Raw genomic sequence first — 26,136 nt, 5'->3', positions numbered from 1 at the left:
TAACTCTGCCCGTTATCACGATCCTGTCTCTTGTCAATCAACAAGATCAAGAGCCTACAATGAAACCCCAAAGAAAGCCTAAGTAAACACAAATGCATTAACTCCGTTTAGATAAACACACAATTAGCTACAATCAGTCATTATCCTGCATTCTCAACACTTGAGCTGCCTGTTGCCTAGACAAATTGGCACTGTGTAAAACAGCTGAATTTTCAACTTAACCTTGACAAGAAACATGATTAAAAATACATCTCTTAAAGGCACAGTATCATCACATCTGACAAGGGCTGCAAGAAGCTTTCAATATTGAGATGGATAGTATTTTTCATTAGCGAAAGATATCAAGGATATGGAACCAAAGCTGGGCAAGTGGAGTTGAGGTCAGCAAAGATACATTTCAGCAAAAGCAGAGGGAACTGAGTCCAATTAGATTTTCTTATTGAAACCCAAGATTAGTCATGATTGTATTGAATCGGATGAAGCTCAATGGGCTGTGTGGTCTACCCTTGCTCCTATTTCTTGTGTTATTATTTATCTTAACCTAGGCTATTTGCCATCTCCTACAGAATTATATTCTGCAATCCTACCTACCAAATTCCCAAAATATCTATTAACCCCACCCTCTTTCAACATTCCTCAACTCTACTGACACACTTTTTCTCCATGTCGCCTGCCAATGCAAGATGGCTGCCGATGCTCATTTGTGCATGCTCAGATCTGCAGGAAACCAACCACGTCATTGGCTGGAGACACAGTGCCAGCAAAACCCTTTTTTGTAAAACTTCTGTGGCAATTTTTCAAACTAAATCGTTTGAGTCCAAAATCTATAATTGCATTCAGAGCCTGAATTTACAGATTCCACTTTCAATAAATCCCTATCATATTAATTTAAGTTTATTTATTGGTGCCAGGCTTATATTAACACTGCAATGAAATTACTGTGAAAATCCCCTAGTTGCCACATCTGGCGTTCGTGTACACTGAGGGAGAATTTAGCACAGCCAACGCATCTACCCAGCATATCTTTCAGGCTGTGGGAGGAAATGGGAACACTCGGAGGAAAGCCATGCAGAACACAGAGAGAACATGCAGTCTCCACACAGACAGTAACCCAAGCTGGGAATTGAACCCAGGTCCCTGGCACTGTAAGGCAGCAGTGCTAACCACTGTGCCATCGTGCCACCCACCCGGTTATGGATGAATTTTCCAAATGACCTAGAGTTAAGGCAACACAGCAGTATATGCTGATTCTGAGCGTTGTATATTCAATGTCTGAAGATTTTAAAATTGTTGCATGTGAAGGTACATGATGCTTTAATATTCAAAAAGTGACGGTATGATGTACAGATTTGCTACTTTATCACTACCATCCCTTGCAATGGCATCACAGAGGAAAGCAGTACAATCGTGCGTGTATCGCACTGGCGACAAACACAGCTTTCTCCACACCCCTCCTTCTGAAAGGCATCAGACACCACACTCCATTCTAGGCTCCCACCATGATGTGATCATAGAATCACAGAATCCCTACAGTACAGGAGGAGGCCATTTGGCCCATCAAGTCTGCACCCAGGCCCTAATCCCGTACCCCCACATATTTACCCTGCTAATCCTCTGACACTACAGTCAACTGAGTATTGTCAATCAAACTAACCCCCATATCATTGTACTGTGGGAGGAAACCAGAGCACCCGGAGGAAACCCATGCAGACACAGGGAGAATGTGCACACTCCACACAGTCACCCAAGGCTGGAATTGAACCTGGGTCCCTGGTGCTATGAGGCAGCAATGCTAACCACTGTGCCACTGTGCTGCCCATTGGTGGTACCCATTGTAAAATCCCCATAGACATCCAGGCTGATTAATGCCTGGGAAAACCACCTCACCAGTTTTAGAGGCTGGGTGTAAGTATCACAGAGACTTAACTTTGTTTCAGTTTGATGAAAATTTCAGATGGATGTTTTTACTGGTTCAAGGTGCAAGTTGGAGTTAGAATGGGGATAATCTATGACAAAAGGCAAATTGTACAAAATCTTGGAGGATCAAACCCAATGGGTGGGATTTTCCGGACATGCTTGCCGTAAAACTGGAAAATCTTGTCCAAGGTCAATGGAACTTTGCATGGTTCCTACCGCCACTCCCACCTCCCCGCCATGATTCCTGTAATGGGGGGGCAGGGGGACAGAAAAATACCCTCCCATGGCCCAGATGCTGTTTAGCTTCCAATCCTTTCTTGAGTCCTTGCTCTCCTCGCTTGACGTCTGTATGTTTTATTCATTGTATCGATGATTCTAATAGTCACATTAGAGCTATAGAATGATACAGCATAGACGGAGGCCTCTCGGCCTCCCATACCTGTGGAAGAGTTGGCCAATTAACCCCAGATTATTGCTCTCACTACTCCTTACATGACAGTCAAAGAGTTTTTTTGAGTGCTTGGATGCGATCAGTGTTGGATTAGTTTCTCTTGGGACCTTTGTTAGATTTGGAATTGTATCTGACTGGGGTGGAACCCTGCTGGAAGATATTAGCAAGTCACACTGATCAGTTCAAGGGGCAATGAGTCAGAAGCAGGCAGAAGGAAAGACCGGCTCTGTGCAAAGTATAAAACACCAGGAGCTTAACTCCATCGGAATCTAGGCAGAATCCAGGAAAAAGAAGGTGATATAAATCAAAACACAAACCAAATGAAAACATCGTTAAAGCAGGTACACATTTGGGTACTTCAGATGTTGGATTTGTATATGACTCATTAATAATTTATACGGTTCATTCACAGCTGCTCATTGGCTTTCCATCTGATGGGTGCATTAACTAATCTCTATTTGCTGCGCTTACATCTTAGTTACAGGAGCATTGCCAAAAATTGCTTCATGCAATTAACTCTGCAACTCCTGGGCCTCTGTTGTCAAATTCATTTTGAAATACATGAGGGACAGTTTTGCCAGCTGCTCCATAGGACACCATGGAGTTGCAATGATATTCAGCCTCATGTGTGAAGGAAGCTTTGAAAATTTGCCCCATTCCCACTCGTGGGCCTGTCCTGTAACCATGGGACCCCAGTGTCCATCCCTGGGGGACACTGAACTGCCATGATGTGGAGATGCCGGCTTTGGACTGGGATAAACAGTAAGAATTCTCACAACACCAGGTTAAAGTCCAACAGGTTTGACACTGAACTGCACTAGAGATACAAGTTAGTCTTAAATCCAAGTTTAGCTTCCATCCCAATCCTAAATTATTGGTAAGGGAAAGGCTGATTGGAGGGGGGATGGGGGGAGCATGACAAGACGTGGAGCTAAATTAAAATCTTTGAAATGCTGCAAACCAATGGAATCATTGGTATGATGCCAGCGTTGGGCTGGGGTAGGCGCAGTAAGAAGTCTCACAATGCCAGGTTAAAGTCCAACAGGTTTATTTGGTAGCACAAGCCAAAGTTCTGTGAACAGAACTCCCACTCCTCTTATGTCGGGGCAGTGCTCCGAAAGCTTGTGGCTTGTGCTACCAAATAAATCTGTTGGACTTTAACCTGGTGTTGTGAGACTTTTTAACTATCATTGCTAAAATCAGCCTAATAAATATTGGACATCATAGATTCCAAGGGGGAGTGCCTCATCGAAAGCCTTAACTCCTTTATGCAAGTGAGAACCTTACTCCACTAAGTGGGACGTTTTAAGTTGTATAATGCAGAGTTCCTGAACTTCAAGTTCCCACATAATAGGCCACCAATAAACCAAAACTGTGTAGATTCAGATTAAACCCTAGGAATGGATGAGGCAAACTGACCAAAGGGCAAGAATCCATGAATATTTGGCATGATAATAATGTTTTTTCTCTTTTTCATTCACAGGTTTTAAGTCGGTCCGCCTTGTTGCCCAACGAGGGGCATACACGCGATGGGTCGTACTCGGGCTTCTCTTGGTTGTTCGAGATTGGCCTAGTGCTTCATGTCATTAGTGTGTGCTTAAACTGGACCAGATACTGGGCAACACGACAGCTCAGTGACTATCACTGATTGCTGTGCAGATACATGGATTTGGGCTAGTGTCTGTGGGAGTTTGCGCATTCTCCCCGTGCTTGCGTGGGTTTTCTCCGGGCGCTCCGGTTTCCTCCCACACCCCAAAGATGTGCTATTAGGCTGATTGGCAGGAATAAATTGTCCCTAAATTAGTTTCCCTCAATGTGGATGGCCATAAAACAATAGATAAGGATCATGGGTGGAGAGGGGGACTGGTGGTGTTAAAATGGCGGCGCGGGCTCGGTGGGCCGAAGGGCCTGTTTCCCGGGCTGTTTTGTTCTTTGTTCTTTGTTCTTTGAGTAATATCAAAGTCGGGGGAGGGGGGGAGTGGAATGAGGGGGGGTGGGTTACTGAGCGGAATGTCCTCCAGTTTGACCCTTGAATGATGATTGTCTCTTATTGATTTACATAAACTCAGGATACAGGAATTCTTCTAGGAAACAATCAAGTTTGTGGATGATACCAAATTGGGAGGAGCAGTGAAATTCAAATAGCTGGTTCAGAAATCAGAATAAATTAAACAAAATCTGTAAAACAGCCCCAGCAATGATGAGCTTTAACACAGAATCATAGGCCAGAATGTTCCAGCCCTTCAAACTAAATTGCTCCTTGGTACTTGGAGCCCTTTGATACATGTTCCCACCTATCCCTGATAATCCCTGACTCCCTTGTTAGTCAAGATTGCATCTGCCTCTGCCTTAAAAATGACCAATCACCTTGTCTCCACCACCCTCTGGGAAGAGAGCTCCAGAGACTCACAGGTCTCTTTTGGAAGTTCTTCAATTGTATCGCCTCCCTCAAATCTCACTGCTACCTCATCAAAAACACAAACTGAGGAACTCTCTACCCCAGAGGGCAATGATGTTCCATCTGAGGTTGGGATAGACAGATGTTTTATCGCTTAGGGAATTAGGGGATACGGGGAGTGGGCAGGAAAAGGGAGTTGACACCTGGTATCAGCCATGGTCATACTGAATGGTGAGGCAGGCTCAAAGGGCTGAATGGTCTACTCTTGCTCCTTGTATTAAAACAAATTACTTAATCATGCTTTTCCCTTAACAAATTCATGTTGACCTATTGTAATTAGTCCATACTTGTCCAATCATAGAATCCCTACAGTGCAGAAGGAGACCATTCAGCCCATTGACTGTGCACTGACTCTCCAACAGAGCATCCTACCCAGGGTCTAACCCTGTAACCTCACATATTTACCCCACTAATTCCCCTACTTTATACATCCTGAGTGCCAAGGGGCAATTTAGTGTGGCCAGTCAACCAAACCTGTACATCTTTGGGAGGAAACCGGAGCACCCAGAGGAAACCCACGCAGACACAAGGAGAATGTGCAGTCTTCACACACTCACCTGAGGCCGGAATCGAACCCGGATCCCCGGCACTGTGAGGCAGCATTGCTAAAAACTGTGCCACTATGCCACCCAAGTGGCTGTTAATTTTGTACCAACTGTCATTTCTAAAATCTTCTCCACTGAAGATTGGTTTGAAGTTGCTGGATAAATATAGACAAATGTGCAACAGTTGAGTGCTACTTCTGAGTCACAGCTGACATAAACACAAATCTTAAATTACTTAGTTTTTTTTAAACTTCTTCTTGAGTGCATTCTATCGCTTACATAAATATTTTAACAACAACACAAAACGACTAATTCCAAACAGAACAGGTCCTATTTAAATCCTTTGCATTCTTTCAGAAGTGCAAAGAATTGGACACAATGCATCACTTCAAGTCAACTCACGTGCAGGATTTTCCATCCTGGGACTAAGCCCTGTGGCAGGGAGTGGGAACAAGGAAAATTTCCCTCTGTGGATGCCAGTGGGAGTTTACACTGTGTCGCATGACACTGGCCTAATTAATTATGCAGTTAAGGGTTATTTAGTTTGCTGTGAGATGGGGTAGGCTGGATTAATCGCACCCCACCATCACATCTGGGTGCCATATCTAATCTAGAGAGCTTCAAGCTTCTAGGTGTCCAGATCACCAACAACCTGTCCTGGTCCCCCCCTCCCATGCCGGCACTATAGTTAAGAAAGCCCACCAATACCTCCCCTTTCTCAGAAGACTGAGGAAATTTGGCATGTCAGTTATGACTCTCACCAACTTTCACAGATGCACCATAGAAAGCATTCTTTCTGGTTGTATCACAGCTCGGTATGGCTCCTGCTCTGCCCAAGACCACAAGAAACTTCAAAAGATCGTGAATGTAGCCCAATCCATCACGCAAACCAGCCTCCCATCCATTGATTCTGTCTACACTGCCTGCTGCCTCAAAAAAGCAGCCAGCATAATTAAGGACCCCATGCACCCTGGATATATTCTCTTCTACCTCCTTCCTTCGGGAAAAAGATATAAAAGCCTGAAGTCACCTATCAACTGATTCAAGAGCAGCTTTTTCCCTGCTGCCATCAGATTTTTGAATGGACCTACCTCGCACTAAGTTGATCTTTCTCTACACCCTAGCTATGCCTGTAACACTACATTCTGCACTCTCTCATGTCCTTCTCTATTAATGGTATGCGTTGTCTGTATAGCAAGCAAGAAACAGTACTTTTCCTTGTATACTAATACATGTGACAATAATAAACCAAATCAAATCAAATTTAAACATACCCGCTGTTGAAGGAGAAGATCCACATGCTGGAAGATCTAGACATTAGAAGATTCATGTCGGAGACTCTCCACCTGTTCACGGATCCCCATGATATTCCAGAGTCCCATCACCGAAGGCCTCCATTACCATGAGCTGCCTCAGGCCTTGCAGGTCAGTCCATCACATTGATCCAGGTTTTTAAAATATTTGTTCATGGGAGGTGGGTGTCATTAGCTGAGTCGGGCAACACGACAGCTCAGTGACTATCACTGTTTGCTGTGCATATACATGGATTTGGGCCCGTGTCTGTGGGAGTTTGCATATTCTCCCTGTGATTGCGTGGGTTTTCTCTGGGTGCTCCGGTTTCCTCCCACACCCCAAAAACGTGCTCTTAGGCTGATTGGTGTAACAAATTGTCCCTAAATTAGTCTTCCCTCAATCTTCCCCAGTAGGCATAGACAAAGGTCGCAGGTAGAGGAGGGCACTCATAATGTTAAAATGGCAGCGTGGGCTCCTTGGGCCGAAGGGCCTGTTTTCCATGCTGTGTTGTTCTTTGTTCTTTGTTCTTTATTTATTGCCCATCCCTGAGGGCATTTGAGGAACAACCACAGTACTGTAGCTCTGGAGTCACATATAGGCCAGACCCGGGTAAGGACAGCAGATTTCCTTCCCTAAAGGACATTCGTGAACCAGATGGTTTTTTATGGCAATCAAAAATGGTCATCATTAGACTTTTCTTTTAAATTCTGACTTTTATTGAATTCAAATTTCACCATCAGCCATGGTGGGATTCGAACCTGGGTCCCCAGAACATTACTCTGGATTACTAGTCCAGCAACAAGAGCACAATGCCAGTGCCTCCCTGGTGCTGGTGGCACAGATGATTGGGCAGGGAGGGGTGGGGCAGATTCTGGTCAAGCCTTTATCTGTGTCTAATCAATAGGGTACAAAACAGCTTCACACTCAACTCTGGTGTTAATGGCAGGCAGGGGCACATGTTCTAATCATCATTTTACACTGGTGGGAAACCGGCTCCTCAGTCCCACCACATTATCCCATCCCCTTGCCCACCATCAAACCTCGGGGAGGCCTAGAAAATTCTGTCCCAGGATTTTACAAAGGCCTATCAATATTTCCTGGGTTTGATGCTCTGTACCTCTATTTATAAAACCCAGGATCCCACATGACTCGTAACCACTTTCTCAACTGGCCATGAGTCCTTCAACGATTTGTGCAAATATAGCCAAGGTCACTCTGTGCAGCGCTGCCTTCAGAACTCGATCATTAACGCACCTCAGGCTCTGCCCCAGATTCGGTTAAAGAGTAAAACGCATAACTGGACCACCGAAAATAATAGCAATTCAAGGCATGAAATTAGTATTGGAAATGTTAATCAATTTAAAATAAATAGCCTAAGCGCTCCCAATAAAACATCAAGCAACACAGTTTCAGATGTCTGTACCATTGCTAACAAACACAGGGATGGGATTTTACAGCCTCACTCAAGGCGAGAATGGAAATTCCCACCCAAAGTCAACAAAGATTCCCATTTTTGAACCCTCGTCCACACTGATTCCATGGCAGGCAAGGTGATAGAGTCCCGGTGAGGAGCATAGGAACATCCAAAGATGTACTGGTTAGGGTGCATTGGCCATGCTAAATTCTCCCTCAGTGTCCCCGAACAGGCGCCTGAGTGTGGCAACTAGGGGATTTTCACAGTAACTTCATTGCAGTGTTAATGTAAGCCTACTTGTGAAGCTAATAAATGAAACTTAAACATCATGTCTGTTACTAATTTGCACCACATAATTTCAATTGCTTTAGGTGTTTCTGCGAGGATTTAAGTCCATTAAGTTAAACTGCCTGTGGTTATACCATAAACACTGACCAGATTAGAAATGATTGGGTAACTTCCTTCATCAATCACACCTAGAGACCGTGTCACTATAATGATTGATGTGACACATGTAACATTGCATTACATAACTATCTAACTGCAATATATAAAATTCTGACAGGGCTGGACAGACTCACTGAAGGGATGTTGTTTCCTCGGGTTGGGTGGTGCTCTACCACACAAGGCTGTGGAGGCCAAGTCACTGAATAAAATTAAGAAGGAAATAGATATATTTCTAGATTTTAGAGATGCTGAGGGGAATGGGGAGTGTGCTGGAATATAGTATTAAGAAGTCTCACAACATCAGGTTAAAGTCCAACAGGTTTATTTGGAATCGTGAGCTTTCAGTGTGCTGCCCCTCCATCAGGTGAGTCACTCACCTTATCCACTTATCCTGCCAATCACTGAACCAGAATCATAGAGAATGGTCCTGCCTATTATTGACACTTGGTGGGGGGGAACCTCCACCATCTTTTAACAGAGCGGGGAGAATGGATTGCCCACATCAATCTGAACAGATCAGCCTGATCGGAAAGAGTTGAACTGCTATCGTGAAATAGTCTTTGAACATAACACCAGGGATCCAGGAATGTTCCTTTTAAATCACCGCCCGGTCCAGATATACTTCAAAGCACAAAAGTGCGATGAAATTAGTGAGAGTGACAGGTCCAGCTGCACACTGACCTTTACAATCTCCCAGCAGGACGTCCTCCACACATGATGCTGACAAACCTGTCTCCAAATGGCACCAACGCCATCCCTTTTTGATTGATGCAACTCTCTAGCACTTTAACTCTTCTTATCCATTTTTTCTTTGTCTTCGTGGGGCATGGTGCCATTCACACCCACACCACTGCACGCACTCTGTGACTGTTTGTAGGTCAGAATATTGAGAGCAGGCCTTGTGCACGTTAACCAGCAGTGAAATTCAGTTTGCGTCAGGGTTATACTCAGCTGGAGATATGTTTGGTTTTGCATTATTGGGCCAGTTTGTGCTTAGTGCTCTAAAGCACTAGTGTATGATTTTTCTTTTTATTTATTTGTGGGACTTGGGTATCACTGGCTGGCCAGCATCTATTGTCTATCCCTAGTTGCCTTTGGAGGTCATTTAAGAGTCAATCACATTGCTGTGGTTGACATTGGGCAAATCTTTACTGGCACCAAATCTCATTCACTTCTCACCTTTGTTTTTGCTGATCAAAAGTGGCTCCCAGATAAGCAATGTCTTGATTTTGAAATTCTCAACCCTCCCAATCTTTGTGATCTTCTCCAGCTTCCCAACCTTCCAAGACCTCTGCACTCCTCTGATCCTAGCCCCTGGAGCATCCCTGATCTTCATTGCTCCAGCATTGGTGATCGCGCTTTCCATTGTCTCGGTCCCAAGCTCTGGATTATGTTTCCTAATTCTAACCCTTGCTTTCCTCTTTTAACCACTCCTTAAAACTCTTTAACCAAACTTTTGGTCAACCGAACTCGTTTGTTTTTATTCATTCATGGGATGTGGGTGTGGCTGGCTGGGCCAGCATTGATTACCCATCCCTAACTGACCTTCAACTGAATGGCCTGCTCAGCCTTTTCAGAGGGCAGTTAAGAGTCAACCATGTTGCTGTGGGTCTGGAGTCACACGTAGGTCAGACCAGGCAAGAACGGCAGATTTCCTTCCCTGAAGGACATTAACCCTGCTTCTCTGGAGTCCATTATGTGACTCGATTTCATATTTTGTTTTATAATGTTCCTATGAAGTGCCTTGGAAACTTTCATTACAATAAAGCTGCTATCTAAATATAAGTTGTTGTTGCTATTGTATACTTCTGGTTAGTCTATCATTTGGCTAGTGTACTATTAACATAGAAACATAGAACATTACAGCACAGTGCGGGCCCTTCGGCCCTCAATGTTGTGCCGAGCTATGTCCAATCCCAAGATCAAGCTATCCCCTCCCTATCATTCTGGTGTGCTCCATGTGCCTATCCAATAACTGCTTGAAAGTTCCTAAAGTGTCCGACTCCGCCATCACAGCAGGCAGTGCATTCCACATCCCAACCATTATCTGAGTAAAGAATCTACCTTGGCTATCCCTCCTATATCTCCCACCATGAACTTTATAGTTATGCCCCCTAGTAACAGCTACATCCACCCAAGGAAATAGTCTCTGCACATCCACTCTATCAATCCCTCTCATCATCTTATAAACCTCTATTAAGTCGCCTCTCGTCCTCCTCTGCTCCAAAGAGAAAAGCCCCAGCTCCCTCAACCTTTCCTCATAAGACCTACCCTCCAAACCAAGCAGCATCCTGGTAAATCTCCTCTGCACTCTCTCCAATGCTTCCACATCCTTCTTATAGCGAGGTGACCAGAACAGAACACACTCCAAATGTGGTCTCACCAACATCCAGTATAGTTGCAGCATAACCCCACGGCCCTTAAACTCAAACCCGCTGTTAATAAACGCTATTGGGCGAGGATACTACAGAACTGGTACACTACTGGCCTGGTGTGATATTGGAGAAGTGTGGTGTTTAGTTAGTGCATGATTTTTTTTCAAATAAAAATCCCTGGAGATATGACTGCAAGTTATCACTTCTTCACATAAGAAGTTAAGTCAGGAATTCATTATCTCATTCTGAAGCAGCTGACTTCCTGGAACTTCGACTTGTCACTGTAGTGCGAGAGTTGAAAACAAGTGCTTCGAGATAACCAGAAAGCTCAAGGGAGAAGGGATTGAAATGCATTATGATTTAATAATGCAATTAATCAGTTGCATTTATTTTACTGTAATTTGCCATCAGAAATTAAAATGCGTTGTTGTCCATATCAACATTTGTACATTCCAGATCAACTGTGCAATTACTGAAGTTAGGGAGGATTCTAAAAAAATGTATTTAATTATCAAATTCCTACAGTGCAGAAAGAGGCCATTCAGCCCATCAAGCCTGCACCGACAACAATCCCACCCAGGTCCTATCCCTGTAACCCCACACATTTACCCTCCGAGTCCCCCTGACACTAAAGGGCAATTTAGCATGGCCAATCAACCTAACCCACACATCTTTGGACTGTAGGAGGAAACCAGTGCACCCGGAGTAAACCCATACAGACACAGGGAGAACATGCAAACTCGCACAGACAGTGACCCAAGCCAGGAATCGAACCTGAGTCCTGGCACTGTGAGGCAGCAGCGCTAATCACTGTGCCACTCTCACTAATATAATTACACAAATCCTCATGTTACTTAAAGCATGGTCCCCATATTATATACACAGGTCAATTTAAGCAAAAGTCAAACATTTGATTGAGTCTGATGTCAATGAGCCCCAGTAAAACTGGACTCAATGGCAATCAAGGGAAGCTCTCTGTTGGCTGGAGTCATAACTGGCACAATGGAAGATGGTTGTGCGGTTGGAGGTCAGCCATCAGTTCCAGGACATCACTGTAAGAGTTCCTCAGTGTCCTGGGTCCAATCCTCTTCAGCTACTTCCTCAATGGCCTTCCTTCCATCATAAGGTCAGAAGTGGGGATGTTGGCTGATGATTGCACAACGTTTAGCACCATTCGCTACTCCTCAGAAACTGAAACAATCTGTATCCATATGCAGCAAGATCCTCCAGGCTTGGGCTAACAAGTGATAAATAATATTCGCACCATTCAAGTGCTAGGCATTGACCATCTCCAACAAGAGGGGATCTAACCATTGCCTCTTGACATTCAATGGCATTACCATAAATTGAATCCACTAATATCAACATTCTGGGGATGGGTGGGGGTGTCATTGACCAGAACTGAACTGGATTAATTATACAAATACTGTGGCTACAAGAGACAGGCCATGCGCTAGGAATCCTGTGACGAGTAACTCCCCAAAACCAGTCTGCAATCTACAACGCATAAGTCAGGCATGTAATGGGATACTCTCCCCTTGCCTGGATGAGTGTGCTTCCAACAATATTCAGGAAGGTCAACATCAGCCAGTATAAAGCAGCCCACTTCATTGGTACCCTATCCACAAACATTCACTCCCACCACCAAGACAGCCGTGTGTACCACCTACAAGCTGCACTGCAAGAACTCACCAAGGCTCCTTAGGCAGCACCTTCCAAACCCATGACCCCTGCTATCTAGAAAGAGAAGAGCAGCAGATACCTGGAAACACCACAACCTGGAAGTTCACCTCCAAGTCACTCACCATCCTGACTTGCAAATGTATCGCTGTTCCATCCTAACAGCACTGTGGGTCTACCTGCACCACATGGACTGCAGTGGTTCAAGAAGGCAGCTCTCCACCACATTCTCATGGGAAATTAGCAATGGACAATAATTGCTGGTCTTGCCCACATCCTTTCAATGTACAGATATATATTTATGATTAGCTATGTACCTACCTGCAATGGGATCTGCTGACCAACCAATCGCATTATCTTTGATAGGATGAGTACTTGAGCAATAGGAGCTGGTAAAGGTCCAATGGCTCCACAAGGCCAGATCAGTAAGCAGTGAGATCACAGTTGATCTTGGAAGGGATTTGATGTCATTGTTGGTGGGGAGGGTGGGGACGGGGTGGTGACAGTGGCCCAGCTGTGATTGGAAAGGGGTGACAGGCTATGATTGCGGGGGGAGGGGTAGGGGTCAGGGTGTGATGAGGGAAAGTGGGGTGGGGGAGATAAGGGGGTCAGGCAATGCTTGGGAGAGGAGGGTTTTGGTCTGTGACTTGGGGGAGAGGGATCACGAAGGGAGGACATGTGGGAGGCTATGAGTTGGGGAGGGAGGGTGGGGGATCTGGCTGTGATTGGGAGAGGGTTGTGGGGGGGTCAGACTGTGAGTTGGGGTGGGTGGGGGATCAGGGTGTGAGTTGGGGAAGGTGGGATATTCTGGCTGTGATGGGGAGGGAGGGTGGGGGGTTAGGGTGCGAATTGGGGAGGGTGGGGGGGGTTCTGGCTGTGATGGGATGGGTGGGGGTCTCAAGCTGTGATTGGGAGAGGGTGTGGTTGTGGGGGAAATATGCTTGCTCCTTCTGGCCCACAGAGAAACTCTTTAATGAAACTATTTTCTCAATGTGCCTCCTCTAGTTTAGTATCACTGTGTCCTGCAGCATCCCCCCCACTCCCATCCCTGCCCTCCACCCCGACAAAACCCCCAGCCGCAGGATGTGGAACCAGTCTTCACCTTGGACCAATCTGTTTATTGAAAGAGCCCAATCCTCATCCTATGGACATGGGGAGAAGCAGCAGGATTGGGGTGGGGGGGAGTGGGGGGGGGGGAGGGGGTGACAATAATAACAAGTATCTATAAAATGCCATTGATGTATTGCAACATCTCAAGATGCTGTCAGGGGCCATTATAAACCAAAGCAATGCTCCTTGAGCTACCACAGGAGATATTAACTCAAAATGATGAAAAGATTGGCTTTAAGAAGGGATTGAAAGGGGACAGGGGTGCCGGAGAGGTTTAAGAGGATATTCCAGAGCTAGAGGCCCAGTCAACTGAAGGTATGGCCACCAATAATGGAAAAATTATAATTGGGAATGACGAGAGGCCAGAGTTGGAGGAGCACAGATATCTCGAAAAGTTTTTTTTATTCATGGGACACAGACGTTGCTGACTGGCCAAAATTTATTGCCCATCCCCAGTTGCCTTTGAGACTCAATCACATTGTTGTGACTCATATAGGCCAGACCAGGTAAGGGCAGCAGATTTCCTTCCCTATAGGACATTAGTGAACCAGATGGGTTTTTCTGACAATCAACAATGATTTCATGGTCATCAGTAGATTCTTAATTTCAGATTATTTTAAATTGAATTCAAATTCCACCATCGGCCGTGGATGGGATTCAAACCCAGGTCCCCAGAACATTTGCTGAGTTCCGGGATTAATAGTCTAGTGATAATATCACTAGGCCATCGCCTTCCCTGAGATTGTAGAGTTGGGTGGGTGTCGGGAGGGATGGGGGGAGAGGTGTTGTGAGGCCATAGAGGGATTTGAAAATAAGGACATGATGGACCCACACTGGGTTTGCACCAGGCTGATGGGGTGGGCAAATTGGCTCAAGTGTCGGGGGTGGGGGGGTGGGTGCAGGGAGGGGGGTGGTGGTTACTGACTGTGTAACTTTAACCCAGTGAGAGATGGCACCTTCAGGCAAGTGAGGAAGATGAGATATGACTGATACAGCTTTAGAGCAGCTTCTTATCCTGTGGCATGTTCTTGGGAAGCTGAGATGCCGGAACTGTTTATTTTATATAGCTTTCTATTTTAGCATGGTAGTGCGATGAGTGCTGTTACCTGATAGCATTAAATTCACAGTGTACTGGACCCTAGGAGTCAAATTTCTGCAACGGAACCTTATTGATCACTGCATAATATTCTTTAAAAATATACATTAGAATTACAATCAACGTCCTGGGCTCCCTCTGAACTGTTTTTCCTGATCTTAATCAGCAAGTTAAAAAGTCAGAAACCAAAGTTCAGAAAGTTTTAAAACTTTTATGAAGTTTAAAATATTGAAAGCTGCCATTTTTTGACACAAATCTAGAGTGCCCGGCACTTGCAAGTTATTTGTGGGAAGATTTTGTTTGAATAAATGGCCAGGTTGAAGACTGTTGTTTGGCAAGGTCCCTTTGGCTGATGACGAAAGCAGTTCTGTGACTGCAATGCAGAATTCACAGGGAAAGGATAAGGGAGGATCGCTGCTCACTCCCATCCCGGCTCCAGGTCCAGTCTTCCGCAGTGTGTGTGCGGAAATTGAGAGGAAGAGAGAGAGAGACAGGGAGAGCACACTCACATACCAGCAACGCTGCACACAGACGCAGTGCCTACCCTCCTCTCTGATTAGAGCTCACAGCTCCAGCACTGAGTGCTAGGTGCAGACCCCCTCTGCTGAAGCACCGCTCATTCCCCTCTCTCTCTCTCTCTCTATCTGGAGTTAACAAACGCCAATACCGACCCCTCCTCCCCCCCCGCCCTCCTCAAGTCATCTCAACAGCAATTTATTGACCAAGTTAACCCCTCAGAATGAAACATCAGAAAGTGTGTGGAGTCGATTCAGCGAAAATCTTCCCGGGGAGACTTTTAGTGGCTATCTTAATAGGTAAGAGACTAAACCCCAATATTATCATGTATTGTAGTGACTATATATTAACAATAACTTTTCTCGATGAATTATATACATCTATATGACTTGCAACCGCAGAGATTTATTTACCGTTAATCTTAAACTTTCAATACTATATTTTTTGCTATTTCATTCTTTTTTTAATAAAAACTCGTTTTCGGTGTTGGCGATTTTTCTCTGGGTTTTCCCCAGTTTCTGGTCGCTTTTGGGTTTGTGTTTCTGGTCTGTTTTCATTCCTTCCCTGCCTGGGAAATCCAACGCACCAATAGACTGATTGGCACAAACAAATCCGTGTTTTTGTAACTTTCACTGAAGTTCAGATGATGAGTTATCAGAGGTTCTGGATGTTACTGGTTGGTATCAGGGGCTTGTGACCGTGCCAAATATGTGGACTTGGAGTTTGAGTCAGTCCCTGTAGAATCAGAACCCATCCTGCACCAGTCCCCAAAATAAACCAATGTCAGCATTTTGACATTCCTCTTTGCACAGTGCTGAGAGACGCTTGTCCCATCTCCCAACCCAGGCCCTGATCAGCGGCAGAGCTAGTCCTCATTCTCTCTTTTGTGACATTTGAATTTTGGTTTAAGATTTTAGGGGACTAAAGGAATTTAAAACAAATTGAGGACGGCAATCAGATTTAAGAAAAACACAACTCCTGGGTCAAGAATTGAGACTGGAATCTGGCAATGTCTAAAATGTTGGGTCGAAATTTAGATAGAGGGGAAAATCCCAACCTTTTTATCCCAGATTTTGATCAGGAAGGTTCACAACCCAGTAAGAAGGAGAAAACAAATTAATCTTTCATATTCTTCCTAGCACCGTGCTGTATCCAAGTCATATCCAAGATGGCACCTATGTATGGATGATAGGTGTCCTCTTAGAATCCCTACAGTGCAAATGGAGGCCATTTGGCCCATCCAGTCTGCACCAACCACCATCCCACCCAGGCCCTGTCCCCATAACTCCATACATTTACCTTAGCTAACTCCCCTGACACTAAGGGACAATTTAGCTTGGCCAATCCACCTAACCCACACATCTTTGGACTGTGGGAGGAAACTGGAGCACCCAGAGGAAACCCATGCAGACACGGGGAGAGTATGCAAGAGTCCTCACAGCGCCAGGGAACTAGGGTTCGATTCCTGGCTTAGGTCACTGTCTTTGCGGAGTCTACACATTCTCCCCGTGTCTGCATGGGTCTCCTCCGGGTGCTCCGGTTTCCTCCCACGGTCCAAAGATGTGCAGGTTAGGTGGATTGTCCCTTAATGTCAGGGGAACAGCTAGGATAAATGCATGGGGTTATGGGGATTGAGCATGGGTGGGATTGTGGTTGGGCCACTTGATGGGCCAAATGGCTCTTTCTGCATTGTAGAGATTCTATGATTCTAAGAGGACACCTAATAGCCATACGTAAGTGCCATCTTGAATATGACTTGGATATATCACGGTGCTAGGAAGAATATGATAGGTTCATTTGTTTTCTTCTTCTTTAATAGCATTTGTGCTTGGGTCTATTCTGATGTGCCTGTGATCAGAGTCACATAGCTATTGGGAACATAGTGTCCAGTTTCCTAGTGGTCTCATTGTGAGCTTCAAAAGGATGTCGGCTGGTGAGAATGAGCGGGTGCGGTGGAGATGGAATTTAACGCAGGGGAATATGGGACAGAACGTTCTAGCTGCGCACACCCCAAGACCAGAAATTTCCACCTGAGATCAATGGACTTTTAAATGGGCCACTGAAATTACTGTCCTGCCCACTATGCTTCTGTGGTGGGAGGGATGAGAAAATTCCACCCTGAAGTGATTCATTTTGGGTGGGGGGGGGGTGGGTAGGAGGAGATGCAAAGAGACAATGTAAGACAAGTGTGACAGAAGCAGAGCGAGCTGGGTGCATGTGTGCATCAATCATTAAAAGTGGCAAGACAGGTTGAGAGGGAGGCTCATAAAGCATTCAGCATCCTAGGCTATATTCTGAAGGGCACAGAGTACAAATGCAAGGAGGTTGTGTTAAAAATGTGTAAAACCCTGGTTCAGCTTCATCTGGCGTATTGTAGCCAGTTCTGAGTACCGCACTTCAGGAGAGACGTGAATGCATTAGAGAGGGTGCAGAAAAGATTCATGAGAATGGTTCAATGGATGAGAAACTTAAAAGAAATTGGGGCTGTTTTTCTTGGAGGAGAGCAGATTTGATGAAGATGTTCAAAACCCTGGAGGGTCTGGACAGAGTAGATGAAGAAAAACTTCCTCACGTGGCAAGTGGTCAGAATCTGTGTGAATGTAAGAGAGAATTGGATCATTATCTGAAATAATAGGATGGGCATGGCCATGGGGTGGAGGCAAGGGAGTGGTGCTAGATAAATTTCTCCTCGAGAGCGTCGATGCAGAGTTGACAGGCCAAGTAGCTGCCTCATGTGCTGTAACTAGTCTGTGATTCTTAATAAGGTCCCTCTACATCACATTGATTATCTAGCAGTCTAATGGTTGTGTCTGATCTGTGATGTACAGGTAATCTTTTCAGATACCTGAGACTGGAAAGTCTTAAGGGATCATAGAATCATTGAATCCCTTCAGTGCAGAAGGAGGCCATTTGGCCCATCCAGTCTGCATCGACCCTTCGACTGAGCATTTTATCCAGGACCAATCCCCATAACCCCACATATTTACCCACTAATCACCTACTCTACACATCTTGGGATCTAAAGGGCAATTTAGCGTGGCCAATCTGCCTAATCTGCACATCTTGGGGCTGTGGGAGGAAACCGGAACACCCAGAGGGAACCAACGCAGACATGGGGAGAATGTGCAAACTCCACACAGACAGTCACCAAAACCGGGAATCAAACCCAGACCCCTGGCACTGTAAGGCAGCAGTGCTAACCATTGTGCCACCGTGCCTTTTGCCTGTCCTTAGGATTGTGCATAACCCTGAATCCTGGTAAACCAACTCCTGAGGCTCAAAGTTGAGCCTGATTAGTACATTGCTAATTGGTTGATTATGAAGTCTTCATCTTGCTTTCAAACAAATATTTCCATGCTCTGATTATTCTGTCATTCCTCTGGCTCTATAACCCTCTGAGACTTCTCTGTTCCTCCAATTCAGACCTTGTACAACCCCCAATTTTTACCACTCTGCCATTAGTGGTCATGTCTTTGGCTGCATGTGCTCTCTAAGCTCTGAAATTTCCTCTCCATTTCTAATCTCAATCCAAGACAAATATTTTCAAAATCTAATTTTTCAACCAAGCTTTTGATCACTTCTAATCTTTTCTCACGTGACTTGCTGTCTTATTTGATCTAATGACCTTCGTGTGAAGTACCTGAGATCATTTCATTACATTCAAAGTGCTTTTTTTTTAATCCTGTTTGAATTTTGTGAGGATTCAGGTTTGGGGAAAAGACTCGCCACTAAATCAGGAAATTCTAAATCAGGCGGCTGAGGTTGGTTAGAATCAACAACTGCAGTAGGAGAGGATTGGGGATTTGATCTTGTCATGAGGTCTCTAAGATTCAGTGTTTCAAGGCCAAGTGAGCGCACAGACAAAATGCATCCAGTGATATCAGTAAACTGTTTAGCAATCTTACATTTCAAAAAGAAAATTGGATAAATGATTAACAGGGGGAAAATAATAATTGCAGGGACATGGGGAAAGAGCAGGGGAATTAGATGGCTCTTTCAAAGAGTTGGCACAGACATGATGGGTTGAATGGCCTCCTTTGCTTTGTAAGATCCCTGGTGTGGTATGGAGGGGGACAATCACAGCTCAGAGTTTATGTGTACCATTTCAGCAGAGTAGCATTGATCAGGAGCAGAAACCCTGCTTTACCTTTTTCCCCTGTCTAGTCCAGGGACACTGAGGCTGATAACAGATTAACTAACCACATTGCGTGAGCAGGCATCGCATCTGGTGCTTTGAAGGTCTGTGCGACTTAAATCTCCCCTGAAAGCGGTGCACCTATCCAGTGAGACTAACCTTGGTAGTGTCCCTTTAAGAGTGTTTCATGGAATATTAAAAGGTAGTGAGGCAATGCAGAGAGAGTGCCGGCTTAGGAAGCTAGGTAGCAAAAAAAAGACACGTTCCTTTCTGTGAACAGAATCTGATGGCAGGAGGACATGTTTTATCTCACAGATTCAATGTAATTTCAGTAATATTGGTTAAGGGTGGTGCATTTACAAGAGAGAGACTTGTATAAACGGCGCTTCTGAAAATGTTGCACTACAAAAGATAAAAGGCTTGAGTATCGGTGCAAATGTAGCTGGATCTGATCCAATTCTGACCTGAATCCAGATTGATGTGTTAGGGTTGCTGGACTGCAGTTTGGACTGAACAAGGTGTGTAATGGAATAATTGCTGTCTGTGGATTGCCTGAAGCAGATGTGAATGATGGTGTTTTTACTTTATTGAAAGAAAGACAAAAGTTGCATTTATATAGCACCCTTTGCAAATTCAGCACACTTTACAGCCAATGATGTATTTTTGAAGTGTAGTTAATGTTGCAATGACAAAATGCAGCAGCCAATTTACGTACAGGAAGCTCCCAGAACAATAAGGTGATCGCCACTGTTTTAGTGTTATCTGTTGAAGAGTAAATCCTCGCCGGAACACTGGGGATAATCCCCCTGCTCTTTTTTGCAATAATGCCAAAGGATCCTTTACAATACTGGAGAGGGAAGCCGGAGTGTCCATGTAACAACACCTCTGACAGAGCAGCACTCTATCAGTACTGCATCAGAGACGTTAACCTGGATTTTTGGGCTTGGGTCAATGGAGTACAACCTGCAAACCTCTGGCTCAGAGGCAAGAGTGCAGAGCCACAGTCAGCGTCCAATGAGAGGCCGCATTAAGAGACCAAAGTGTGTTATTCATCAAGGGGTGAAAAGGACAGGATACATAAAGAGGTTGGTCTGAATGGAATAAATTATGGATTACTAATTCAGTGATAGAAATCATAGAAACCCTACAGTGCAGAAAGAGACCATTTGGCCTATCACGTCTGCACCGACCACAATCCCACCCAGGCCCTAACCCCATATACCGACACATTTACCCGCTAATCCCTCTAACCTACGCATCTCAGGACACTAAGGGGCACTTTTAGCACAGCCAATCAACCTAACCCGCACATCTTTGGACTGTGGGAGGAAACCGGAACACTGGAAGGAAACCCACGCAGACACGAGGAGAATGTGCAAACTCCACACAGACAGTGACCCAAGCCAGGAATCAAACCCAGGTCCCTACAGCTGCAAAGCAGCAGTGTAACCGCTGTGCTACCGTGCCGCTCCAATATCTTCGATATTATCAAAGATATCATCAAGTCAGGCAGAAGTAACGTAGCAGCAATCTGACAGAAGTAGATGGTTACATAGCAGTAATGTTTTATTTATTTATTGATCACAAGTAGGCTTACATTAGCACTGCAATGAAGTTACTGTGAAAATCCCCTAGTCACAACACTCCAGCGCCTGTTTGGGTGCACTGAGGGAGAATTTAGCATGGCCAATGCGCCTAACCAGTACGTCTTTCAGACTGTGCAAGGAAACCGGAGCAGCCAGAGGAAACCCGCGCAGACACGTGGAGAATGTGCAAACTCCACACCGACAGTGACCCAAGCCGGGAATTGAACCCGGTTTCCTGGCGCTGCGAGGCAGCAGTGCTAACCACTGTGCCATAGTTATAGAAGCAGATGGTTACATAGCAGTAATGTCACTGAACCAGATGCCCAGACTAAGCTCTGGGGACATGGGTTCAAATCCGACCACAGTGGGCGGAATGTAAGTTCAGTTAATAAAGGTGACCATAACAACCATCATCAATTATTATAAAAACCCATCTGATTAAATGTCTTCAGGGAAGTTGCAATGAGAAATGTATATTTTTCCATTTTAAATTTTGTGATTATGTTTTCTGTGTAATTAAATGAAACTGCGTGTATGTGAGAGAGGGAACCAGAGTTAATTGAACAGGGTGAAGGCGACCGGAGGCATGTTGCCGGTGAGCTCTAAGAGCTGAAAGATATTAAAAATGTTAGGTTTGTGCATTTTTAATAAGAGGCTATAGTGGGTTTGGGTTACAAGGAAATAATTTGAATCTAAAATTTGCATTGTGAGATAAGTGGGGAAATTGCTTTTTCAGTGTTAAATTTCAGAAGGGAGTTCAGAGGAAATTTGCATCTTACAGGGGCTCCATGAGTAAATAGGGGAAGGTATATTAAATTTTATTGGCCATAATGTTGAGGCAAAATAGAAAACATGAAAGATTTTTATATTGGATAAGTTGATTTCAAAGAGATGTTTAAGGACAATGGAATCTCATCTGAAAGAGGATAAAGATATTTAAGGAAATGGTGATTTGACAGAGTTGTGAGTTGTCATGGAAGCTCTGAATATCAGATCTGTGTGTGGGAGTTCCTGAGAAATTGGGAAAGCTTTGAGTTGAAGGCAGCCACCCAGTGTTAAATCAGGACAGTCTGTGTTCTAACAAACAGTTTATTTCTGAACCTCTTTTTGGAATTCCATATCAGGAGGGATGTGAAGAGAATTGCCTGAATTTAGGTAATATTTACTGGATTTTTATGATTTAAGAATCTGTAGACGGTTGTTACCAAAAAGGTAATTCTGACCAATCAAGGTTTTTGAAGGTTGTTCAGTGAGGCTGTTTTAACTGTGTCATTTTTATCGTGTGTGTTAAGAATTGGGAAAAATTAAGATTAAAAACACAAAGTCAAAGCAGGGAGTTGATTAGAGGCAGACAGCTGGAGAAATGTGAATTAGCCTATCACTGGAGAGTATTTTATACATGTGACTAGGTAGAATAATGGCGCTATAATGGTGGTAATTTCAAAGTGGAGAGAAAAAGATGTTGACTAATAACTGCCAAAAGCTGACTCCACAGGGAGATAAAACTAAAGGGAATGGTATAGCTGTAGAACACTAACTGTAGAAAACAGGAAGACAAGGGAGTGAGACAGCTAAACATTGGAGCTGCAGCAAGTCGAGAGAAGTTCCCACCTTCCAGAGGACTATTTCCCAGATGTGGCCATCTTAACCTGTGTATGGTAATTAATTGCTGGATTTAGCTCCTAGATTTACTTAATTTTGGATGTTGTTTGGGAAAAGGGGTGCCTCAGAGTTCAGTTAAAACATAGGTAGTTTTGGGGACTAAGGGGTTTTTAAAATTTATTTATTGATATCACAAGTAGGCTTATATTAACACTTCAATGAAGTTAGTGTGGAAATCCCCTAGTTGCCACACTCCGGCACCTGTTGGGGGACACTGAGGGAGAATTTATCATGGGCAATGCAACTAACCAGCACGTCTTTCAGAAACCGGAGCACCCGGAGGAAACCCACGCAGACATGGGGAGAATGTGCAGATTCCACGCAGACAGTGACCTAAGCCAGGAATTGAACCCGGGTCCCTGTGCTGTGAGGCAGCAGTGCTAACCATTGTGCCACCGTACTGCCTCATAGTTCAATTGAAAATTACGTGTGTGTAGCTATAAGTATGCATAAGTGTCGTTGAGTAGTATAGTGCTTCTTGTTGCGTGTATTTTCTTTCCTTTAAGTTAATAAATATTCTTTATTAATTGTTTGCATAATGACTGGTCTGTTTCCTCACTGGGTTGGACATTGTTCCTCATGAAATTCCAAAAATGCACATAACCGCTTTGGACCAGTATTCCAAGCTATCCTTCTGGGTTTTGGGAAATGCTCACATTTAACTTCAGTGTGGTTCATAAGAAAAATTGGGGGCTCTTGGCTGAGATCTTAAAAAACATTATTTCTTGAGTGGAGGGATTTTGTGACTTTTTAAATGGAGTGAGAGTGAGGATAGCTTGGAAACAAATTAAGAGAGGTGTGATTTAAAATAAGGCAACTGCAAAACTGGCTGTTGCACTGGCCAAGATTTGTTTGGGAGTGGAGAATATAACTTTGGAAAGTCTACCTAAAACTAAGTTGATGGAATTGGCGAATACATTACAGGTAGGGTTAGCTACGGAGTTAAGAAAGTTAAGGTAATTGCAGAAATAGCAAAATACTTAGAAGTACAAGAGTTGTCAGACAGACCAAGTATTTTAAAAAGCTAGGAAATGGAATTAGCTAATATTCAATTATAATGAGAAATGAAAGGATCTTGAACCTAAAATACAGGAAAAGTAAAATGAAAGTGAGTAAAGGGAAAAAGAGAGAGCTCTTCAAAGGGAATTAGAAATGCAGAAGTTAGCAATGGCAGAAAGAGAAAAGAGCAAAGAGAGAGAATTTCAACTTCAAATGCAATGAGTTATAGCAGGGAACCAGAACTGGATGAGGAAAGAGGTAGTTCTAGGCATGAATCTAATGGAGAGATGTTTAGATTTGCATAGGCACTTCCAAAATTTGACAAAAAGAACATCAAAGCATTTTTTAACTTCTTTAAGAAAATAGCCGGACAAATGAAATGGTCGGCAGGTATTTGGACGTTGCTGTTACAGAATAAACCTGTAGGTAGGGCTAGTGAAGTTTATGGGTGGGATTTTACAGCCTTGCTTGTCCCGAAACCATACAATCCCACCCGAGGTCAATGGACCTTTCCATGGTCTGCCTCTTGCCCGCTCCGATTCTCATGGTGGACACAACACTAAAATTCTGGCCTATATGTCCTTATCAGAGGAAAGTTCTGGGGAGTACGATGCAATGAAGAAAGCTACATTGAGTGCTTATGAGTACCAGAGGCTTACAGACAAGTTTTGAAATGTAAGAAAACAGTCTGGACAGAGTAATATTGAATTTGAAAGGGTTAAACAAAGTAATTTTGTTAGGTGAGTGAGAGCATTTAAAATAGAAGGAACCTATAAGTCCCTGTGAAATGTAATTCTATTGGAAGAAGTTCAAGATTCATCATCTGCAGTGATCAGGACTTGTGGAGGAACGAAGAGTTGAAACTGCGAGATTAGCCACAGAGCTTGCTGACAACAATGAATTGGTTCATTGGTCAAAGCCTTATTTTCAACAGATATTTAAATCTGAGAAAGATAGAAAGTGGGAAGGTGCAAGGAAAAAGCAGTCGCGCAAAGAGAGAGGTGGTTGAAAATTCCGTGGAGACTTCACCTCAAAATAAAAAAGGATGATGCTGAGGGAATGAGAAACATGAGGAAAGTTAGATGCTTCCATTGTAATAAGCTGAGCCACACCAAATCATCATGCTGAGTTTTAAACAGAAAGCTGGTTGGTGTTATAAAGCTTAAGAAAGGAACTATTAAACTGGAGAACTGGGTTCGATTCTCTGCTTGGGTCATTATCTATGTGGAGCCTGCATGTTCTCCCCGTGTTTGCGTGGGTTTCCTCCGGGTGCTCCGACAGTTCGAAAGACGTGTTGATTAAGTGAATTGGCCGTGCTAAGTTCTCCCTGAGTGTACCCGAACAGGCGCCGGAGTGTGGTGACTAGAGAATTTATACAATATTGCAGTGTAAGCCTTACTTGTGACTGATAAATAAACTTTACTTTAAGAGAAGCCGATTTTATACACAGGGAAGACCAAACAATAGGGGTGATAATGTGTGCGCAAATTGTACAGGGACAGCGTGACCAGAAGATGGCTGATGTGTTTTGGGATCTTGTGTATAAAGGCCGAGTCTTGCCATGTGGGGAAAAATATTAAAATTTTAAGAGATACAAATGCAAGCCAAGGATACCTGTTGTACAGAAGGAATACTGAAGCAAGAGGTTCTGACCAGCAGTATTTACAGCAAAACAAGAAAAATTCCTTTGGTGAAAATAAACTCAAATAATGTGAAGAAGGGAGTAGTGGTTGTAGGAGTAATAAAAATATTGTCCATTGCAGGGATTCAATTAATTTCAGAGAATTCTATCATGTCACATATTGTAGTGATGCCTGCTGTGGTTGAATAGTTGCTAGAAAATCCAGCGACAGAGAAATCACAAAAACCACCCTGGGATGACTCCTGATTGTGTAATAATGAGATCACAGGCACATAAAATAAGATAAAAGATGGCAAAGTTAAAGTACAGGATGAGATAAGGTCATCTGACAAAATGGAACACTTTAAGGGCACTAAACTGATGTGTTTAGTTCAAAGAGATTGATAGAGTGACTGCAGAGTGATTCCAAATTAAAATAAATCTATCAAGTGGCTTACTGGGAATTGGAGATGCAGTGTATTCCTCAATGTTATTATGTAAAGGATCACATATTAATGAGAAAGGGGTACGCAGACCATAAATCCCATAGAGTGCGCCATATTAACGGGCTTAAAAAGTTTTGGGATAGAGGAGATTAGGACAAGCATGAAGTCCTGATAGTCATGAAGCAGGAAGAAGAAAACATTTTAATTTTAACAGTGACTTCCCTCTAATTCATTTGGGTAATGAGCGAATACTGAAACTGGTTAAGTTATTTTCCAGATCAAAGCCGAGATGAATTGAGAGAGTTACTCCAGTCCTTTAAATGTTTTTGTAGGAATACATAGGTGGAATGGATAGAGTGATGCATGATGTTGATGTAGGGGACGT

At 43.9% G+C, this 26,136-nt stretch overlaps 1 protein-coding gene across 2 annotated transcripts in view; it reads left to right on the top strand.

Annotated features, from left to right (window-relative positions):
- Positions 1–15,208: 15,208 nt before the first annotated feature.
- Positions 15,209–26,136, top strand: part of LOC145359763 (sodium channel regulatory subunit beta-4-like) — a 40,862-nt gene continuing 29,934 nt past the window's right edge. For both annotated transcript variants that reach the window (XR_013889636.1, XM_080214541.1), the window contains exon 1: positions 15,209–15,601. Coding sequence is in view for 1 of the 2 variants with exons in the window: in XM_080214541.1 (XP_080070667.1) it covers positions 15,526–15,601 (76 nt within the window). In the remaining variant the exon portion in view is untranslated. The remainder of the gene's footprint in view (positions 15,602–26,136) is intronic.

The sequence above is a fragment of the Carcharhinus amblyrhynchos genome, chromosome 29 (assembly GCF_965287045.1).
Source record: "Carcharhinus amblyrhynchos chromosome 29, sCarAmb.v2.hapA, whole genome shotgun sequence".
NCBI lineage: Eukaryota > Metazoa > Chordata > Chondrichthyes > Carcharhiniformes > Carcharhinidae > Carcharhinus > Carcharhinus amblyrhynchos.
The sequence above is the reverse complement of the archived record's forward strand: the minus strand, read 5'-3'. Positions and strand labels throughout refer to the sequence as shown.